Here is a 17,625-nt window from a genome sequence, read left to right on the forward strand (position 1 = left end):
CAGCAACGGCGGCGGCTCCTGCTCCTCATCACGTTCCCGCTCTTCCTCCTCCGAGTCGTTCCGCTTGCGCACGTTCACCCGTCGGGCCTTTCGGAACATCCCCGCGGCCAGCACGGCAGTCGCACACTCGCTTGCACACAGCAGCCCCGGCAGCGCCGAGCTCGCGACGGCGCACGCGCGCTCTCCAGAGCTCTCGCCGGGTCGAGTCCTTCTCGCTACCGCGCACCTCCGAGCGCGCGTGCGCTTGCGCCCCCACGCGCTCTCAATACTTGGAGAGCGAGAGCGAGCGAGAGAGAGAGCGCCCCGCGCCTTTTGTGAGGCCGTCAGTTCTTTGCACCGCCCCCTGTAGGCTTGGAGAACTACTGGCACGGAACTCCGGCGTTGTTCGGCTGATCACGAAGAGGATCATCGAGACGAAAAGAAAGAGTAGACTCTATGGTTTCCCAGGCTCTGCTGCTGCAGTGCGTTTTCCGCACTTACGCTGAGCGGTCACGGAAGGAAACCTCCCGCCAAGAGCTGGACTAGGGGAGGAGAAGGAGGGGAGGAGCCAGAAGGAGAGGCCAGGTTTGGGGAGGAAAAGTGTGGCACAGAGGACTGTTTCTCTCGAAACTGCAACTTGAGGTGTGACTACAGTAATTATTAGTAAGTCCATTGAGTAACACTTCGTATTTTTACAGCTTTGTAGCTATAGAGCACTTTCAAAGTCACTGCATTCCACTTGTGATAAAATGTTGCCTGATGTGATACTCCCTGTACCCAATCTCTTAGTAGTTACAAGGAAAGCAAAAGTGTTGTAGTGTGTTTCAAAGAATGCCAAATTTGCAGTTCTTTGATTCCTCTCCGAAGCACGGTGAATTTCAGAAACAAACGGAAGGAAAATCGACGTGGGGGCCGTTGTGACAGTTCAGGCTGCGTCACAAAGGGACGATCTTAGCCGACAAGACCTTAACAGGGTGATTTGAATCTGAGTTTGAGCTCACATACTTTCCCTTTCGTCGTCACCAGACTAGTAATTTTTCCTTCGGGCTTGCATGGGTGTATGTGAATTCATTTTCATGTTTTGAAACTCAAGAGGTATCCAGTATAGTTTTTTAAAAAAAAAGAAAAATAAAAAAGCCCACCCATGACTAGAAGCCTTACAGTTCGCTTCCTCAGTAGCAATGTTAAAGTTTCTCATGATCCTACAGAGATAGTCTATGAACATAAATAAATATGCATATTTTAATAAGTTATGCCTTTTTACATAGATGGTGTGTAAACATAGCCTGGCATAATTTGGAGATCGGCCTATATCTGTACATAAAGCATGGTCTCATTCTTCTTTTACCCAGCTGGATAGCGATCCATTGTTGGAATATATCATAATTTATTGAACCAGTCCCATAAAAACTGATATCTAGGTTATTTCCACCTCATAATAATCCATGCTTTGAAAAATTGTCACATCTGTAGGATAGACTAGAATTGGAATTACTGGCCCCTCACATACGCATTTGTGATTTTGCTAATTTTAAATTGCTCTTCATAGACGTTGTGCAACTTGTACTCCTACCAGCAAACATTAGCATACCTGTTTGCCCACACCATCCTGTCAAACTGTCACTGAGATTTAAATTCTAAATTGAAGCAGAAGATCCTAAGCCCTCCAAGAATTTCCATTTCATACACATTTGCCGCTTCTTTCTGATTTTTCTTTGATGAATTTGAAATCTGCCCACCCAGAACCTTGTTTTGGAACAAAGAACATGCTCTATCACATTTTCTTCCAGTTAATCCAAAAAGTTAATAACATTTGGTTTCCATTCTACTCACATCACTCTCAGTTCTTATATTCTGGCTGTTCAGCATTGGTTTAAATTTTGATTCCAGTAGAATGTTTCACTGGTGAAATTGAACTCCCATTTCTAATCACAGGAGATTCAAATTGTGCCTAGTCAGCCTCTAGACACCTGAACCAAGAGACAGATTTGCAGTAAAACAATTAGGGTAAAGCTAGCAAAGATAAGATCCAGAAGCAGAATGTGTCAATATGTTGGCCTCAAACTTCAAAAAGATATCTCACTGTAAAAGTAGTGATTGAATATGGATATAGAGGGAAGAGCATTTGTCATTTTAAAGTCAAGCCAAGATACAGACATGCATCACTTAACAATTGGGGGTATGTTCTAAGAAATGCACCTTTAGGTGATTACTTCATTATGTAAACATTATAGAGTACTTAAGCAAACCTACACGTTATAGCTTACAGTACTCTAGGCTATATGGTATAGCCTATTGCTCTAGGCTACACACCTATATAGCATGTCACTGTACTAAATACTGTAACAATTGCAGCACAGTGGTGAGATTTGTGTATCTAAACATTTCTAAGTATAGAAAAGGTACAGTAAAAATAAGGTATAAAAAAAATGGTACACCTACCCTGGCACAGTGGCTCACGCCTGTAATCCCAGCAGTTTAGGAGGCAGAGGCGAGAGGATTACTTGTGTCCAGGGGTTCAAGACCAGCCTGGACAACTTGGTAAGACCTCTTCTCTACAATAAATCAAAAAATTAGCCGGGCATGGTGGTATGCACCTGTGGTTTCAACTACTTGGAAGGCTAAGGTGAAAGGATCATCTGAGCCCAGCAGATCAAGGTTGGGTGGCTGTGAGCGTGCCATTGCAATGCAGCTGGGGCAACAGAGTGAGACTCTTACTCAAAAAAAAAAAAATAGGTCCACCTGTATAGGGCACTTACTATGAATGGAGTTTTAGTTTTTAGTTTTTTGAGTTGGGGTCTCACTCTGTTGTCCAGGCTGGAGTACAGTGGCACACTCAAGGCCACCACCAAAACCTTGACCTGCTGGACTCAGGCAATCCTTCCTCCTCAGCCTTCCAAGTAGCTGGAACTACAGGTGTAAACTACCACACCCTGCTAATATATATATATATTTGATTTATTGTAGAGACAAGGTGTTGCCAAGTTGCCCAGACTGATCTTGAACCCCTGGTCTCAGGCAGTCCTCTTGCTTCGGCCTCCCAAAGTGCTAGGATTACAGGCTTGAACCACTGAGCCTGGCCCTGAATGGAATTTGAAGGACTGCAAGTTGCCCTGGGTGAGTCAGTGAGTGAGTGGTGACTGTTAAGTCCTAGGACATTACTGTCCACTACTGTAGACTTTATAAACAACTGTATACTTAGGCTCCACAAAATTTTTTTAAAAATATTTTTGTTTTGTTTTTTTCCTCCCCTCCACCCCTATTTTTTTTAATAATACACCTAGTCAGGCTCAGTGGCTCAGCCTGTAATTCCAATACTTTGGAAGGCCAAGGTGTGTGGATTGCCTGAGCCTGCGGGTTTGAGATCAGCCAGGGCAACTTGGTGAGACCTCGTCTCTACAATAAATCAGAAAAACAGCTGGGCATGGTAGCACATGCCTGTAGTTCCGGAACTTGGAAGGCTGAGGTGGAAGGATTGTCGGAGCCCAGCAGGTTGATGCTGGGGTGGCCATGAGTGTGCCACTACACTCCAGCCTGGGGGACAGAATGAGACTCTAACTCAAAATAAATAAATAAATAGATAATAAGCCTTAGCTTACTGTAATTTTTTTTGGAGTTGGAGTCTCACTCTGTCGCCCAGACTGGAGTGCAGTGGCTGCTCCCGGCCACCGCAGCCTCGACCTACTGGGCTTCGGCAATCCTTCCACCTCAGCCTTCCAAGTAGCTGGAACTACAGGTGCGCAGTACCATGCCCAGCTGATTTTTGATTTATTGTAGAGATGAGGTCTTGCCAAGTTGCCCGGGCAGGTCACGAACCCGCGGGCTCAGGCAATCTACTCACCTCGGCCTCCCAAAGTGCTGGGATTACAGGCTGAGCCACCAAGCCTGGCAGCTTACTGTAATTTTTTTACCTTATAGACTTAAAAATTTTTTAAAACCTCTTGACTTTTGTAATAGCACTTAGCTTAAAACACACTGTACAGCTTTGCAAAAATATTTTGTAAGCTTTTTCCTATTTTAAACATTTTTATTTGTTTTACTTTTTAAAATTATGTATTTATTTTTACTTTTTATTATTTATTTTTATTATTTTTTCTTTTTTAGTTGGAGTCTCACTCAGTCGCCCAGGCTGGAGTGCAGTGGCACGCTCACAACCATCGCAGTCTCCACCTACTGGGCTCAGGTGATCCTTCTGCCTCAACCTTCCAAGTAGCTGGAACCACAGGCATGTGCCACCAAGCCCGACTGATTTTTTGATTTATTGTAGAGATGGGATCTCACCAAGTTGCCCAGGCTGTTCTTGAACCCATGGGCTTAGGCAGTCCCCTCACCTTGGCCTCCCAAAGTGCTGGGATTACAGGCTTGAGCCACCACACCCAGCCTTGTTTTACTTTTTAAAGTTTTTCTGTTAAAAACAAAGACACAAACACACACATTAGCCTAGGCTTTCACAGGTCAGGATCATCAATATCACTGTCTTCCACCTCTCCATCTAGTCCCACTAGAAGGTCTTTAAAGGCAATGACATACATGGAGCTCTCATCTTCTATGATAACGGTGACTTCTTCTGGAATATCCCCTAAAGGACCCACCTGAGTCTGTTTTACAGTTAACTTTTTTTTTTAAGTGAGAAAGCATGATTTATTGAGATGACAGAAAAGCTCCCACAGTGGGAGTGGACCCGAAGGGGTTGCCCCATAAAGTAGGAGTACTCTCTAAGTGAAAAAAAGTATAATAAATACATAAACCAGTATTATCATTATCAAGTGTTAAATACCATACATAACTGTAGATGTTTTAAACTACTGACAGCACAGTATCTTTGTATACACTAGCATCACCACACACACAAGTCATGTGTTTTGCAACACTATGATGGCTACGATGTCACTAGATGATAGGAATTCTTCAGTTCCATCATAATCTTTTGGGTTCACCATCATATATGCAGTCTGTCATTGATCAAAACATCATCATGCAGTGTGTGTTATACTGAAATACAACAGATGTATTTATAACTTTGCCAGTTCTACCTATTCAGGTAATTAAAAGGCAAAGTCATTTAAAAGTTGTCTTGCTGTCCAAGCAAGGCAGAGGCCCTCCTACCAGAGGTTATAAATGTTGTGGAAATTAAATTCCTGAAATTGAATAGCTATTTTAATTGTTTGTCAGCCAGTATATTATCAGAAACCAGTTTTTTGATAAAGTACTTCTTTGCTTTGAGTATTAAACTGATTCATTTGTTTACTAATACAGTATGTCTCACCATTTAATACTGCAACGCTAGTATTCTGGAAAGACAAAGAACTGTTACATTAACCATTTATTTGAATCAGTAAATTAGTTCTTTTTAAGAAGTTATATTCTAAGCAATAATTCTAATTAGATTTTTTTCCCACCAAATGTGACTTTACATGGATTAATTGGCCCATAAATTCAGACAAAATAGGCAAAACAATTTTGTTTGCCAGCTTAGCCTTAGATCCTGTTGTCTAGAACAGTGGTTACCAAATGCAGGTCTGTGAACCTGTGAAAAGTTTTCCCTCATCAGCTGCTAAAAGAGAAGAAGGACAGTCCATATGGACTAAGCAAATGTCCTTTCTTGGAAAAAATGGCCCTTTATTTTTAGATGATGTCTTTCTCTTTCATGTTAAGATGAGAAAATCTCTTTATTTCTATAAATAAGGATGATAATATACAGTAGTGTATATATTTGTTTTTATGCCCTTATTTGGCAAACTGAAACATAATAAAAGGTTTACGTTCTCTCCAGTTTTTTATTTTATCTTTAAAAAATTGTATTTGGCAGTGAAGCCTAATAATCTAGGAATCCCTGGTCTAGGAATTTTTTTTTCTTCTAAAACTATAACTCTGGACATCTCAATAATTTTAATCTGGGAAAAAAGCTGAATACGTCATTTAATTATTTATTAAATTTCTTTAGACTTTGCCTTGATGAAGAAGTTCTGTATTAACTTAAAAGTAGAATGTGAGCTTCATGGGTGCTATGGTTTGACTGTATCCCTCAAAGTTCATGCGTTGGGAACTGAATCCCCAATTTAGCAGTGTTGGGAGGTGAGACATTTGAGATGTGATTAGGTCATGAGGGCTCTACCCTCACGAATGGATTAATCCTGTTATCCCTAGATTAGTGGCTTAGTTATCTCAGGATTGGGCTCCTGATGAAAGGCCTGAGTCCTGACCCTTTCGCTTGTACTGTCTTGTACTTTCATGCCCTCTGTCTGCTCCCATGGGTGATGCAGCATGAAGGCCTTCACCAGATGCACCTCCCTCGACCCTGGACTTTCTCGCCTCCAGACTGTAAGAAATAAATTTCTGTTCTATGCAAATTACTCAGTCTGGGGTGTTCTGTTATAGCAACACACCCATACTAAGATAGTGGGGCAAGAGATTTTTGTTTTGTTCAGTGCTATCTTCACAGTACCTTGAATAGCACTTGGTGCACAATAGACTCTCAGGAAATATTTGCTGACTGAATGATATTGGATGTTATTTGTTCATTTAATTAGTGATAAGTGTTGATATAAATTTCTTCATAATTTACATCCCTTAATTCCCAAAACAAGATCTCACTGTATTATAAAATACTGAGGTAGAATAGTTCTTAAAGTAACAGTAGACATCTCTCCTCCACTTTTGGCAACTGCTTCCTCTAGAGAGAAGAGCACCCCCTCCCAACGCGGTAGGAAGGCAGGTGATGAAGTTTAGATATTTGTCCCCACCAAATCTATGTTGAAATTTGATTCCCAGTGTTGGGAAGTGTTTGGGTCATGGGAGCAGATCCCTCATGAATGGCTTGCTGCCACCCTCATGGTAATGAGGGACTTCTTGCTCTATTAGTTCCCATGAGAACTGGTTGTTAAAAAGAGCCTGGCACCTCCTCCCCTCACTCTTGCTCCCTCTCTCGCCATGTGACATGCCAGGTCACCTTCACCTTCTACCATGAGTGGAAGCTTCCTGAGGCCTCACCAGAAGCAAATGCTGGTGTCCTGCTCCTTGTGCAGCCTGCAGAAACATAAGCCAACTAAACCTCTTGTCTTTATAAGTTATTGAACCTCTGGTATTCCTTCATAGCAACACAAAATGAACTAAGACACCAGGTTACCTTGTACTGACTGATCCAAAGTGGGACAGTTAGATTCTTTCAGGATTTTACCCTTGAAATGGAAGCAATGAGTTCCTGCTTATGGCTGAAATTGCAGCGAACTCAAAAACTGTAGGAAAGCCTTAAATTACCACGTCAACTCAGGAGCCAGGAAAACTAGTCAGTGTAGCAGGAGAGAAGAATGAAACAGATGTGCCAGAAAGCAGAAGAGGACAAAGAATATTCTGTGGTATTCCAGTGCCTTTCTAAGCCCTTGTTCTCAACTACTCTGCAGCTGACTGCACTCCTGTCTGTGAGTTCCATTAGATCCTTATGTCCCCTGGAATCCTTATAATAAATTTCTTTTTCTTTTTTATGTTGGAGTCTCATTCTGTCACCAAGGCTGGAATGCAAGTAGCATGCTCATAGCCACTGCAGCCTCAACCTGCTGGGCTCAGGTGACCCTTCTGCTTAAGCCTTCCTAGTAGCTGGAACTACAGGCATGTACCATCACACCCAGCTAAGTTTTTGATTTATTGTAGAGACGAGGTCTCGCCAAGTTGCCCAGGCTGGTCTCGAACCCCTGAGCTCAGGCAATCATCTCACTTCCGCCTCCCAAAGTGCTGGGATTACAGGTGTGAGTCACTATGCTAGGCCTTTTTTTTTTTTTTTGAGTCAGGGTCTCTGTCACCTAGACTGGAATGCAGTGGCACAGTTACTGCTTACCACAACCTTGACCTCCTGGACTCAAGCAGTCCTTCCACTTCAGCCTTCCTAGTAGCTGGCGGTACAGACACAAGCCATCACACCTGGATTATATTTTGGGTTTTTTTTGTTTTTTGTTTTTTGTAGAGACTAGGTCTCACTATATTCCCTGGGCTGGTCTTGAACTCCTGAGCAATCATCTCACCTCAGCCTCCCAAGGTAGTGGTATTCCAGGTGTGAGCTGTCACCAGGGTTAGAGTGCAGTGGCACTGTCACAGTTCATTGCAGCCTCAACTTTCAGGGCTCAGGCAGTCACGCCTCAGCCTCCCAAGTAGCTAAGACTACAGTCAGGCATGCCCAGCGAATCTCTTGATTTTTTTGTAGAGACGAGGTCTGCTATATTGCTCAGGTTGATCTCAAACTCCTGGCCTTAAGCAATTCTCTCATCTCAGCCTCTTGAAGTGCCAGGATTACAGGCATGAACCACCATATACACACAGGTATCCTCACAGGAAGGCATTTAAGCAGCAGGTAAAAATGAGGAAAACTATTTCCCTTGCAAGTATGTAGTTATTGGAGGTTACCTGCAAATTCAGACAAGTACCTCCATATAGAGCATGTAAATGGTCCTAGTTTGAAATGTTAGATAATTTATAAAATTCCTTTTCTCACACTCTATTAAAATGTAGCCATTGAATTTAATTCAGTGAAATGATCATTTCTATCAGACCATTATCCTTGACTCAATCTAAGTTTAAAAGATCCAGAGTTTCTTTGTAAAAAAAAAAAATTTATTATTTAAATTCTTGGCCACATTAGTCTCCCCAGTGGACAGTCATTCAACAATTCAGCTATAATGGGTTTTTGATTTTCTAAAATGACACGTCCTTCAACCAAATGAAAGTTAGTGAAATTTCTCTTAATCCAAACTGAGAATGTCATAGCAAAAATAAGTAATGTTTTAATGAAGTTACCTTGTCCATCCTACTTTATTTTAAAAATGCATCTGTTATTTAGCTAGATATTTCCCTTATCATCCATTCATTCAACAAAATGTATTGAATATGTTCAATGTTCTGGACATTGTGCAAGGCAGTAGGAATACAACAGTGGATAAGACTGGTGTGTTCTTTCTCTTAGAACTGTGGTGGGGTGCTGGAGATATAAACAAAAATTACTAATTGTTGTTAATTTCTATGAAAGAAATCAGTAGGGTACTACATCTTGATATGTAATAGGGTGTTACATATTCACAAATATGAAATGATAGAAATTTCAACTTGGGTATATTTTTTCTGTGTTCTGTAGGGGAAAGGAAACTTTCTACCCTCTGAAGGTTTGATAATTGAGTCTATGAAATCAAATGACAGCTGACAGATTAACAGGAGAAAAAAGCATACAAATATATTACAGTAAGTCCCCTACATATAAACGAGTTCCACTCTGAGAACATGTTTGTAAGTCCAGTTTGTTTATAAGTCCAACAGAGTTAGCCTAGGAACCCAACTAACAATCACTATACCAGCTATGTCACTGTTGCTTTTACACTTGCTTCTGGACACCCTGGACTTTAAATAAAAATACTGTACTATTATACTCTATATAGTATAGTAAAGTACACAAAAGCACAACTACTTGTAGAGGATGCATGCATGTGACAATGTATGCCAGACTTATGAACTAACTTACGTGACTGGACATGCAAACGCACATTTGCAACTTTGAAAGTTCATAACTTGAAGGTTCATATATAGGGGACTTATGCACAGGGGTATCACAGGAAACAGTGAGTACCCAGTAACCCAGTGAAATTTAGAAGTTTATATACCTTCAAAGAGGGATAGTGGAGGAGGGATGCAGGCAACTTAAGACAAAATAATTTGGGGGAAAGGTGAATAGGTGGTACAGCCTATGACAAAATCTGTCTGGGCATGGTGTTGACCTTCAGTCTTTTCTCCTGGAATGCAGTCAGTCTTCCCTGGTTGATGAGATTCCTGCAGAGGAGACTCGTGACAAATGAGTTCCTTTTTGGAGGATCTGTCTTTTAGCAGATAAGAGAAGTTCAAAGAGCCCCTCCTTGTGCTTTGAAGAGGAGTGAGAGTCAGGAGGGCAGGAGAAGGTCAGAGAGGCCTTGGTTGTAAGGCTGCTTCTGAGGCCTTCCAGTCTCTGTTAGTTCAAAGTCCTCAGCATGCCAAGGCACCATACTTTGGGGTATCACTTTCTGAGCCTCAACAGTGTCAAAGGCCATTAAGTATCTTTATCCTGGGAAATTGAGAATTTCTGGGATTGAGAAAGAACATTCTCCTGCGAGTTGACTACAATTAACAGCCTGAGGACGTCTCCTTTAGTAAACTGTTCTTGGGACCAGTTCATATGCAATGAACAGTTGAAATCATGTTATCCAGTTCAGTATTTAGCATCTAGTGTTAGTATGTGGAAGAGTGTAATTCAGAACTAGAGTACAAGATATTTATTCACAATGGACATTTTATTTGTTGAGTTGGGGTCTCTATTTTCCAGGCTGGAGTGCATTGGCATACCATGAATCACTGCAACCTTGACTTCTTGGGCTCGGGTGATTCTTCCACCTCAGCCTCCCAAGTAGCTAGGACTACAGGCACACACCATCATGCTAACGCTAATTTTTAAAATTTTTTGTAGAGATGAGGTCTCACTATGTTTCTTAGGCTGGTCTCGAATTTCTGGACTCAAGTGATCCTCCCACCTCAGCCTTCCAAAGTATTAGGATTACAAGCATAAGCCACCACACCCAGCCCACAATGGATACTTTATATATATTATTTAAGAATAGTGTGACCAATTAAAAGGCAAAATAGCAATGCATCCTTTCTGAAAGAACCCAGTTATCACCTATTGAATCAGTATCATTCTTACATTATTGTCTGCCCTTCCTGAAAACAAATTTAAGGCAAGTACATTATTGAACACAACAGAGTTATAAACATACCCTCTGGGTATAAAGGAAGAATTAGAATTAATGCGTTTTTCTGTATTATTTAGTTTTACTAGAGGGCAGCAAAATTGTACAATAAACATACAGTAAGATTATAGAATGAAGGCCTAGTATTATGGCTCACACCTGTAATCCCAGCACTTTGGGAGGCCGAGACAGAAGGATCACTTCAGCCCAGGAGTTCAAGATCAGCCTGGGTAATATAGTGAGAAATTATCTCTACAAAAAAATTTTTTTTTAATTAACTGGATGTGGTGGTGTTCACCTGTAGTCCCAGCTACTCAGGAAGCTGAGGTGGGAAGGATCGTTTTTGCCCAGGAGTTCAAGACTGCAGTGAGAGCTGTGATTGTGCCAGTGTACTCCAGTCTGGGTGACAGAGTGAGACCCTGACTCAAATAATAAAAAATAGAAAGCTTATAGTGTGATTACGGAGAGATAAATCAGATGCAGCTTCAAATTTGTTAAAAACTGCAAATGGATGTTAAAAAGTAACTTCTAGTTATGAAAGTACTGTCAGCACATTTTAAAATTTTAGAAAATATAGAACAGTACAAAGAAGAAAATAAGAACCACTTATAATCTTAGCACTTAACTTCTGGTGCCCTACCTTCTAGAATTGCTTTAGGAATATCCACTTGCTCGTTCTTTCTCATGGCTTCAATATCCAAGTGGTTTACCTTCTTGCCGCCTTAGTTCTCTAAACTTACCTTTAATAATCATATATACCACTCCACTACAGCCACCTACCATAGTGATTGCACCTTAAACCTTCTCCAAGTTACTAGAAGTTATTATACTAGGAGTCTTCTCCGGTAGCTGCTCACTCCTATTGGTTCAATCTACTTGGTCTACCTCCAGTCCAATGGACCCATCACTCTTCACTGTCCATCCTCTTCTTCCTGCCTTTGTTTCCCTCCACATGCATATTGTATTTTATGCAGCAAGATCATAATCACTGCCATGCCATAACTTCAACTTTCCTGCCCCATTTTCCTTGTGGTACTCCTCCAGCAAAACCCTAGCCATAGTTGAACCAGAAAATGGCCCTGTATCTGTCCCTGATGAACAAACTTTACCTGTTTGGTTTTGAATTCATAAATACAAACTTCAAGTGGGAACAAGATATTAGCATATTTGTTCTTCACAGTGGAATATTTTAATATGCCTTTCTCTGAGTCACACAGACTCATTGGTCAAAAAGTATGTAAAGTCATGTGAGATTTTAATAAGTGAGCGCAAATGTATGAATGGATACATAAAGACAGATAAATACAAAGAGAGAACCTGTCCTTTCTAAACAGAGACTACTTTATCTGTGAAGTACTTATTAATATCAATCATTAACCTGGCAACAATTTTTAAAAACTGAACAAATTCTCCAAAACAAAGATTTTACAGTTATGTTCTCCAACCTGAAGAAAAGTTAAATGAGAAACCAAATCCAATAAATTGAGCAACCTTTCCTAATTAAAAGCAAACAAAAAAGCCTTAACTACTAATTAATGAACAGTTAATCTCTGAATCAAAGAGGAAATAAAATATATAAATTATCTTAAACCTCTAGAAATGAACAAATATTGATATTTCATATAAAATATGTGATACATAGCCAACAAGGTACTCAGAGAATAACATAGCTTTAAATTAATTTGATAATTATAAAAAATAATCTTAGTAAAGATTAAAAACGGTAAAACAATTCAAAGAATGTGGGAAGTAGGTATATTCAAAGATAAAACTATATTAGTATATCATCAAATAAATGAAAACTAAAACGTAGGAATTACAAAGAAAAATCAAAGCCCAATAAAGGAACAACATGAAACACATACCTCCCCACAAGTTTAGGTATAACTAGAGATTAGAAAGAAGCACATTAATCATGACAATTTTATGTGCAACCCAGTGACAACAGCTGAAATTCTACAGAAGGTGTATTTTTTTTAAAGCAAAATGCAAATCACCCAAAACAAACTCAAGAATTGCTAATGGCTCTTAACAGACCAATAAACAAATACTTTACTTAAGTAAAGTAAAAGGTAAATGCACTCTGGGTTAAAAATGTGAGAATGGGCCAGGCTCGGTGGCTCAGTCTGTAAACTCAGCACTTTGAGAGGCCAAGGTGACTGACTGCATTGCCTGATCCTGCGAGTTCAACACCAGCCCGGGGAACTTGGTGAGACCTCATCGCTACAATAAATAGAAAAATTACCCCGGCATGGTAACTTGTGCTACTTGGAAGATTGAGGCGGAAGGCTCGCCGGAGCCCAGCAGGTTGACGCTGGGATGGCTGTGAGCGTGCCACTGCACTACAGCCTGGGCGTCAGATTGAGACTCCAACTCAAAAAAAAAAAAAGTGATAATGTTCAACTTAAAAAAAAAAAATTCGTTCTATCACCTCAATAAAACCATAGTAAAGGCTTTTTTTTTTTTTTTAAGACACAAAACTTAATAGAAATCTTGTTTGTAGTTCTTACATTCTCAGTGTGAGCTGAACTGGGACCTGCTGCCCCATCCAGAAGTGGCCCAGTCCTGGAGCTAGGGAAAAAAGAGAAGGGGAAGTGGGAAGAGCCCCATTCTTCCTCAGTGCTGGGTGGCTAGGGACACCACTTCTTCTCCTGCCTCCCTCTGAGCTCCAGGAAGGAGGGCAGATGGAATCTCAGACCTGTGGCTTCCCCTCCACACTTTCGCCCCTGGGTTAGAGGGGAGCTAAGGGATTCAGGAAGAGAAGGGGGGCAGACACAGGGAAAGATGTCGATGAAGAGATGAAATCAGGGGCAAGGGCTGAGAATCAAATATAAAACACCAGCAAAAAAAAAAAATGTGGGGGAGAGGGGACAAAACCAAAATCCACCCCAAATCCAGTCAATTAAGTGATCACACAAATGAGAGATTTCAACAAATGTATCTATCCAGTATTGGTAATGTGTTTTCTTGGTACGTTTACTTTCCCGTACCATGAGATGGTGATTATATTGGGGAAGGGGGACCCAAGAAAATACGGAATTATCTTTTGGAGGACATGCCCCTTGTAGTACAGGTTTCTCCTGCTAGGTAAGTTTTCTATGTACCTGTCAGTATCAGTGTACCAGTTAGCGTTGTTGTGAGAAGCTGTGTTGCAGAAGAAATGTCCCAAGTTGTGGCAAACTGGTGACTGGTTCTTCCACCATGGCAACACACCTGCCCACACCATGCTGAGAGTTCAGCAATTTTTTTACCAAAAACCACATGACCCTGGTGCCCCACCCTTTCTATTCACCAGATCTCGCCCCAAGCGACTTATTTTTTCCCCAGATGAAAAAAGTCTTCAAAGGGAAACCTTTTGCCAATATGGAAGAGGTGAAACAAAAATGGCAAAAGAACTAAAAGGCATCAAAATTGACGAGTTCAAAAACCATTCTGAGCAGTGGAAAAAGCATCTTAATAGGTGTATTGCATCAGGTGGAGAGTACTTTAAGGTGACTGAAGTTTAAACATGTAAGAATGAATATGCAATTTTTTATAAATAAGTTCAGAGTTTTCTTGGGTCCCCCCTCATATAACCTCTCTTCTCAAAACCCTTTATGCTGGGAGGTAGTTCCTAGTGTCTCCATATTTAGAGGAAAATGTCAAAGGAAGACTCTTGCATTCCAACCAATGCGGGACTGCCAAGGGCTCAGACCCCCAGGAATAAAGTTTTGGTTTATCCCAGCAGGTAAAGAGGCTTGGTCAACTGACTTACTGGCTGAAGGGGATATAGGAACTCGGAACAGGCAGCAACAGGATGCACAGGGTTTCTAGAAGTTGTGGCAATCAAGGACGCTTGGCTAACAGTGTCTAGTCCTCAACTTCCTCTAGGGTTCAAGAGATGATGTTGGCGACAGCGGTGGCTGCCTTGCCAGCAATGACAGCTTCCTGATCTCTGGTGTGAAGGGTAGCCTGCCATCAACTTCTTAGTGCAGAAGCTACCCCTAATTTCCACTCCTCCAGCCCTTCCAGAGATTTTGCAGGCCTGTGTTTAATCATTCCCTGCTCAAAATATCTAGACCGTTTTAGGCTTCCTGTAGTGACACAGCATCTATCTATCTATAGTAATGTTATACGTATTTTTAAACTAAATGGTATCATACTCTATGTGTCATTTTATAACTTACTTTTCCCTTTAAACTTGGAATTTAGAGCGCTTTCCTTATAAGTGCATATACATACTTCATTCTTTTTCCAACTTTTTTTTTTTTTTTTAGTTGAGGTCGCGCTCTGTCACCCAAGTTGGAGAGGCGTGGTATGATCATGGGTCACTGCAACCTTGACCTTCTGGGCTTAGGCAATTCTTCTACCTCAGCTTTCTTAGTAGCTAGAACTACAGGTGCGTGCCATCATGCCTGGTTAATTTTTTTTATTTTTGTAGAGACGAGGTCTCCTTGTGTTACCTAGGCTGGTCTCAAACTCCTGAACTCAAGCAATCTTCTCACCTTAGCCTTCCAAAGGGCTGGGATTACAAGTTGGGGAGCCACTGTGCCTGGCTCCCCAACTTTTTATTTTGGAAAAATTCAAATATGTTAAAACGAGAATAGTACAATGAACACCCTTCATCTAGATTCATCACTGTTAATATTTTGCACATTGCTTTCTCTTTTTATCTTTGCTGAGTTGGTTGAAAGTTACATGCAGACATCCTGACACTGCACCCCTAAATACTGCAGTGTCCGTCTCCTAAGAACAAGGGCATTCCCCCACATAACTGGAATACAGTTACACATTTAGGAAATTTACCATTAACATAATGTCTTTCATAGCTTTTTTTCCCCCCAGTCCAGGATTCAGTAAAGATTGTGCAGTGTATCTGGTTGTCATAACCATTTAGTCTCCTTTTTTCTAGAACAGCCCGTGTTTTGTTTTGTTTTTTTTAACTTTCATGACATTGACATTTTTGAAGAGTACAGTCAGGGGTGTGTGTGTGTGTGTGTGTGTGTGTGTGTGTCTGTTTCAGAATGTCCCTCAATTTGGATTTAGATATCAGTTTAGATGTAAGTTTAACATTTTTTTTCAGCAAAAATACTACATAGGCAATGTCCTCAGTGCATCACATCAGGCAGCACACTATGATAAGTTTAATCACTCAATAATTATGGACCTTTCTCCATTTGTCATTCATAAGTAATCTGTGGAATGATGATCCTTTTAGACTGTGTGAATATTCCTCAATATTTCATTCAATCATTTTAGCAACCATTAATTGTTATTTTCAGAATTCATTATTACTCTGGTGTTTGTGATATATTGACTTGCTATCTCTATTATTCCTTCTAGAATACAATTATTAGTTGCCATTCTTCTAAAAAGTAGAACTTTCTCTTACCCCTTCCCACTTTTTATTTCTTTATTTTTATTATTTTTTAGTGATAGTACAGACTCATGAAATCTTTTCAAATTAATACACTATAATCCATTTCTATAACTGATCATTTTGACCAATTCAGATTGTCTCTAATTTGGCCAATAAAACACTTTAATACTGGCTGGGCACAGTGGCTTACAACTGTAACCTAGCACTTTGGGAAGCCAAGACGAGAGGGTTGCTTGAGCCCAGAAGTTTGAGAACAGCCTGGGCAACATAGTGAGACCTCATCTCTATAAATAAATAAATAAATAAATAAATAAATAAAACCCTTTAACAGGGCTCCTGTATCATCTTGCTACTTCCCCCACAAACTTGTTGAACTTTTCTTACTTTCTGCTACAATAAGATGTTCTTACCTTATATTTTTGCTGCTACAGTCCCCTGGAATCAGCTATTTCTTCAAGGCCCTTTTTTTTTTTTAAGTCGGAATCTCACTCTGTTGCACAGACTGGAATGCAGTGGCACAATCATGGCTTCCACAGCCTTGGCCTGCTGTGTCCAACCCTCCAAGTATCTAGGGCTACAGGTGCGCAACACCACCCCTGGCTAATTTTTTTGTTTATTGTAGAGATGAGGCCTTGTTATGTTGCCCAGGCTGATTTTGAACTCCTGGGCTCAGGCAATCCTCTCGCCTCAGCCTCCCAAAGTACTGGGATTACAGGCATAAGACACCGTACCTGGCCTCATTTGTTTGTTTTAATGGGAAATGGTATTGATAAACCAAAATTTAGGTGTTGAGTGTGTTCTTTGTCACAGGGCTTTTGGCCCTCTTAGAATAATGAAGTCAAGAAACGTATGTCTTAAAAATCACGAATTTGTATTAATACCTTTAATTCCAAGCCAACACCCCAGGCTGCTTCTTCTCCTTCCCTCAGTTCATATTTTCCAACATTAGAACCCTGGACCCCCCAAAACTTCTACATATTTACTGTTTTGCACAGTCCTATCATACACATAAAATAGTTCCAGAATCGTTATGTCAATATTATAATCAACAACAAGCCTACTAAATAAAGCTCATAAATTCTTTGCAGGTTTTATTTCTTTCATTCAAAAATCTTAAAATGGCCTGAGCCCGCGGGTTCGAGACCCGCCTGGGCAACTTGGTGAGCCCTCATCTCTACAATAAATAAAAAATTAGCTGGGTGTGGTAGCACGCGCCTGTAGTTCCTGCTACTTGGAAGGCTGAGGCGGAGGGATTGCCGCAGCTCAGTAGGTCGAGGTTGCTTTTATTGCACTCCAGTCTGGGTGACAGAGTGAGACTCCAACTCAAAAAAAAAAAATCTTAAAATAAATGTGACAAAATGTTCATATTTGTCAATTCTGGATTATAGTTACGTAAGTGTTAATCATATTATTCACTCTTTTCTTTTAAAAACTTTTTATTGAAGTATATAGTATGTATACAGAAAAGTGCACTTATATGTGAACAGCTAAATGAATTTTGAGTAATTGACATGTGTATCTGTGGTGGGGGATGTT

At 40.6% G+C, this 17,625-nt stretch overlaps 1 protein-coding gene across 1 annotated transcript in view; it reads right to left on the reverse strand.

The window, feature by feature from the left end:
- The window catches only part of PAXBP1 (PAX3 and PAX7 binding protein 1), a 42,280-nt gene extending 42,065 nt beyond the window's left edge, over positions 1-215 (reverse strand). Inside the window, 1 exon segment of the mRNA XM_021717767.1 lies at positions 3-215. Within this exon segment, the coding sequence (XP_021573442.1) occupies positions 3-99 (97 nt within the window). The 5' untranslated portion in view covers positions 100-215.
- Positions 216-17,625: the final 17,410 nt, after the last annotated feature.

This window comes from Carlito syrichta, unplaced genomic scaffold, assembly GCF_000164805.1.
Source record: "Carlito syrichta isolate Samal-C Ts95f unplaced genomic scaffold, Tarsius_syrichta-2.0.1 Scaffold310961, whole genome shotgun sequence".
NCBI classification, from domain to species: domain Eukaryota; kingdom Metazoa; phylum Chordata; class Mammalia; order Primates; family Tarsiidae; genus Carlito; species Carlito syrichta.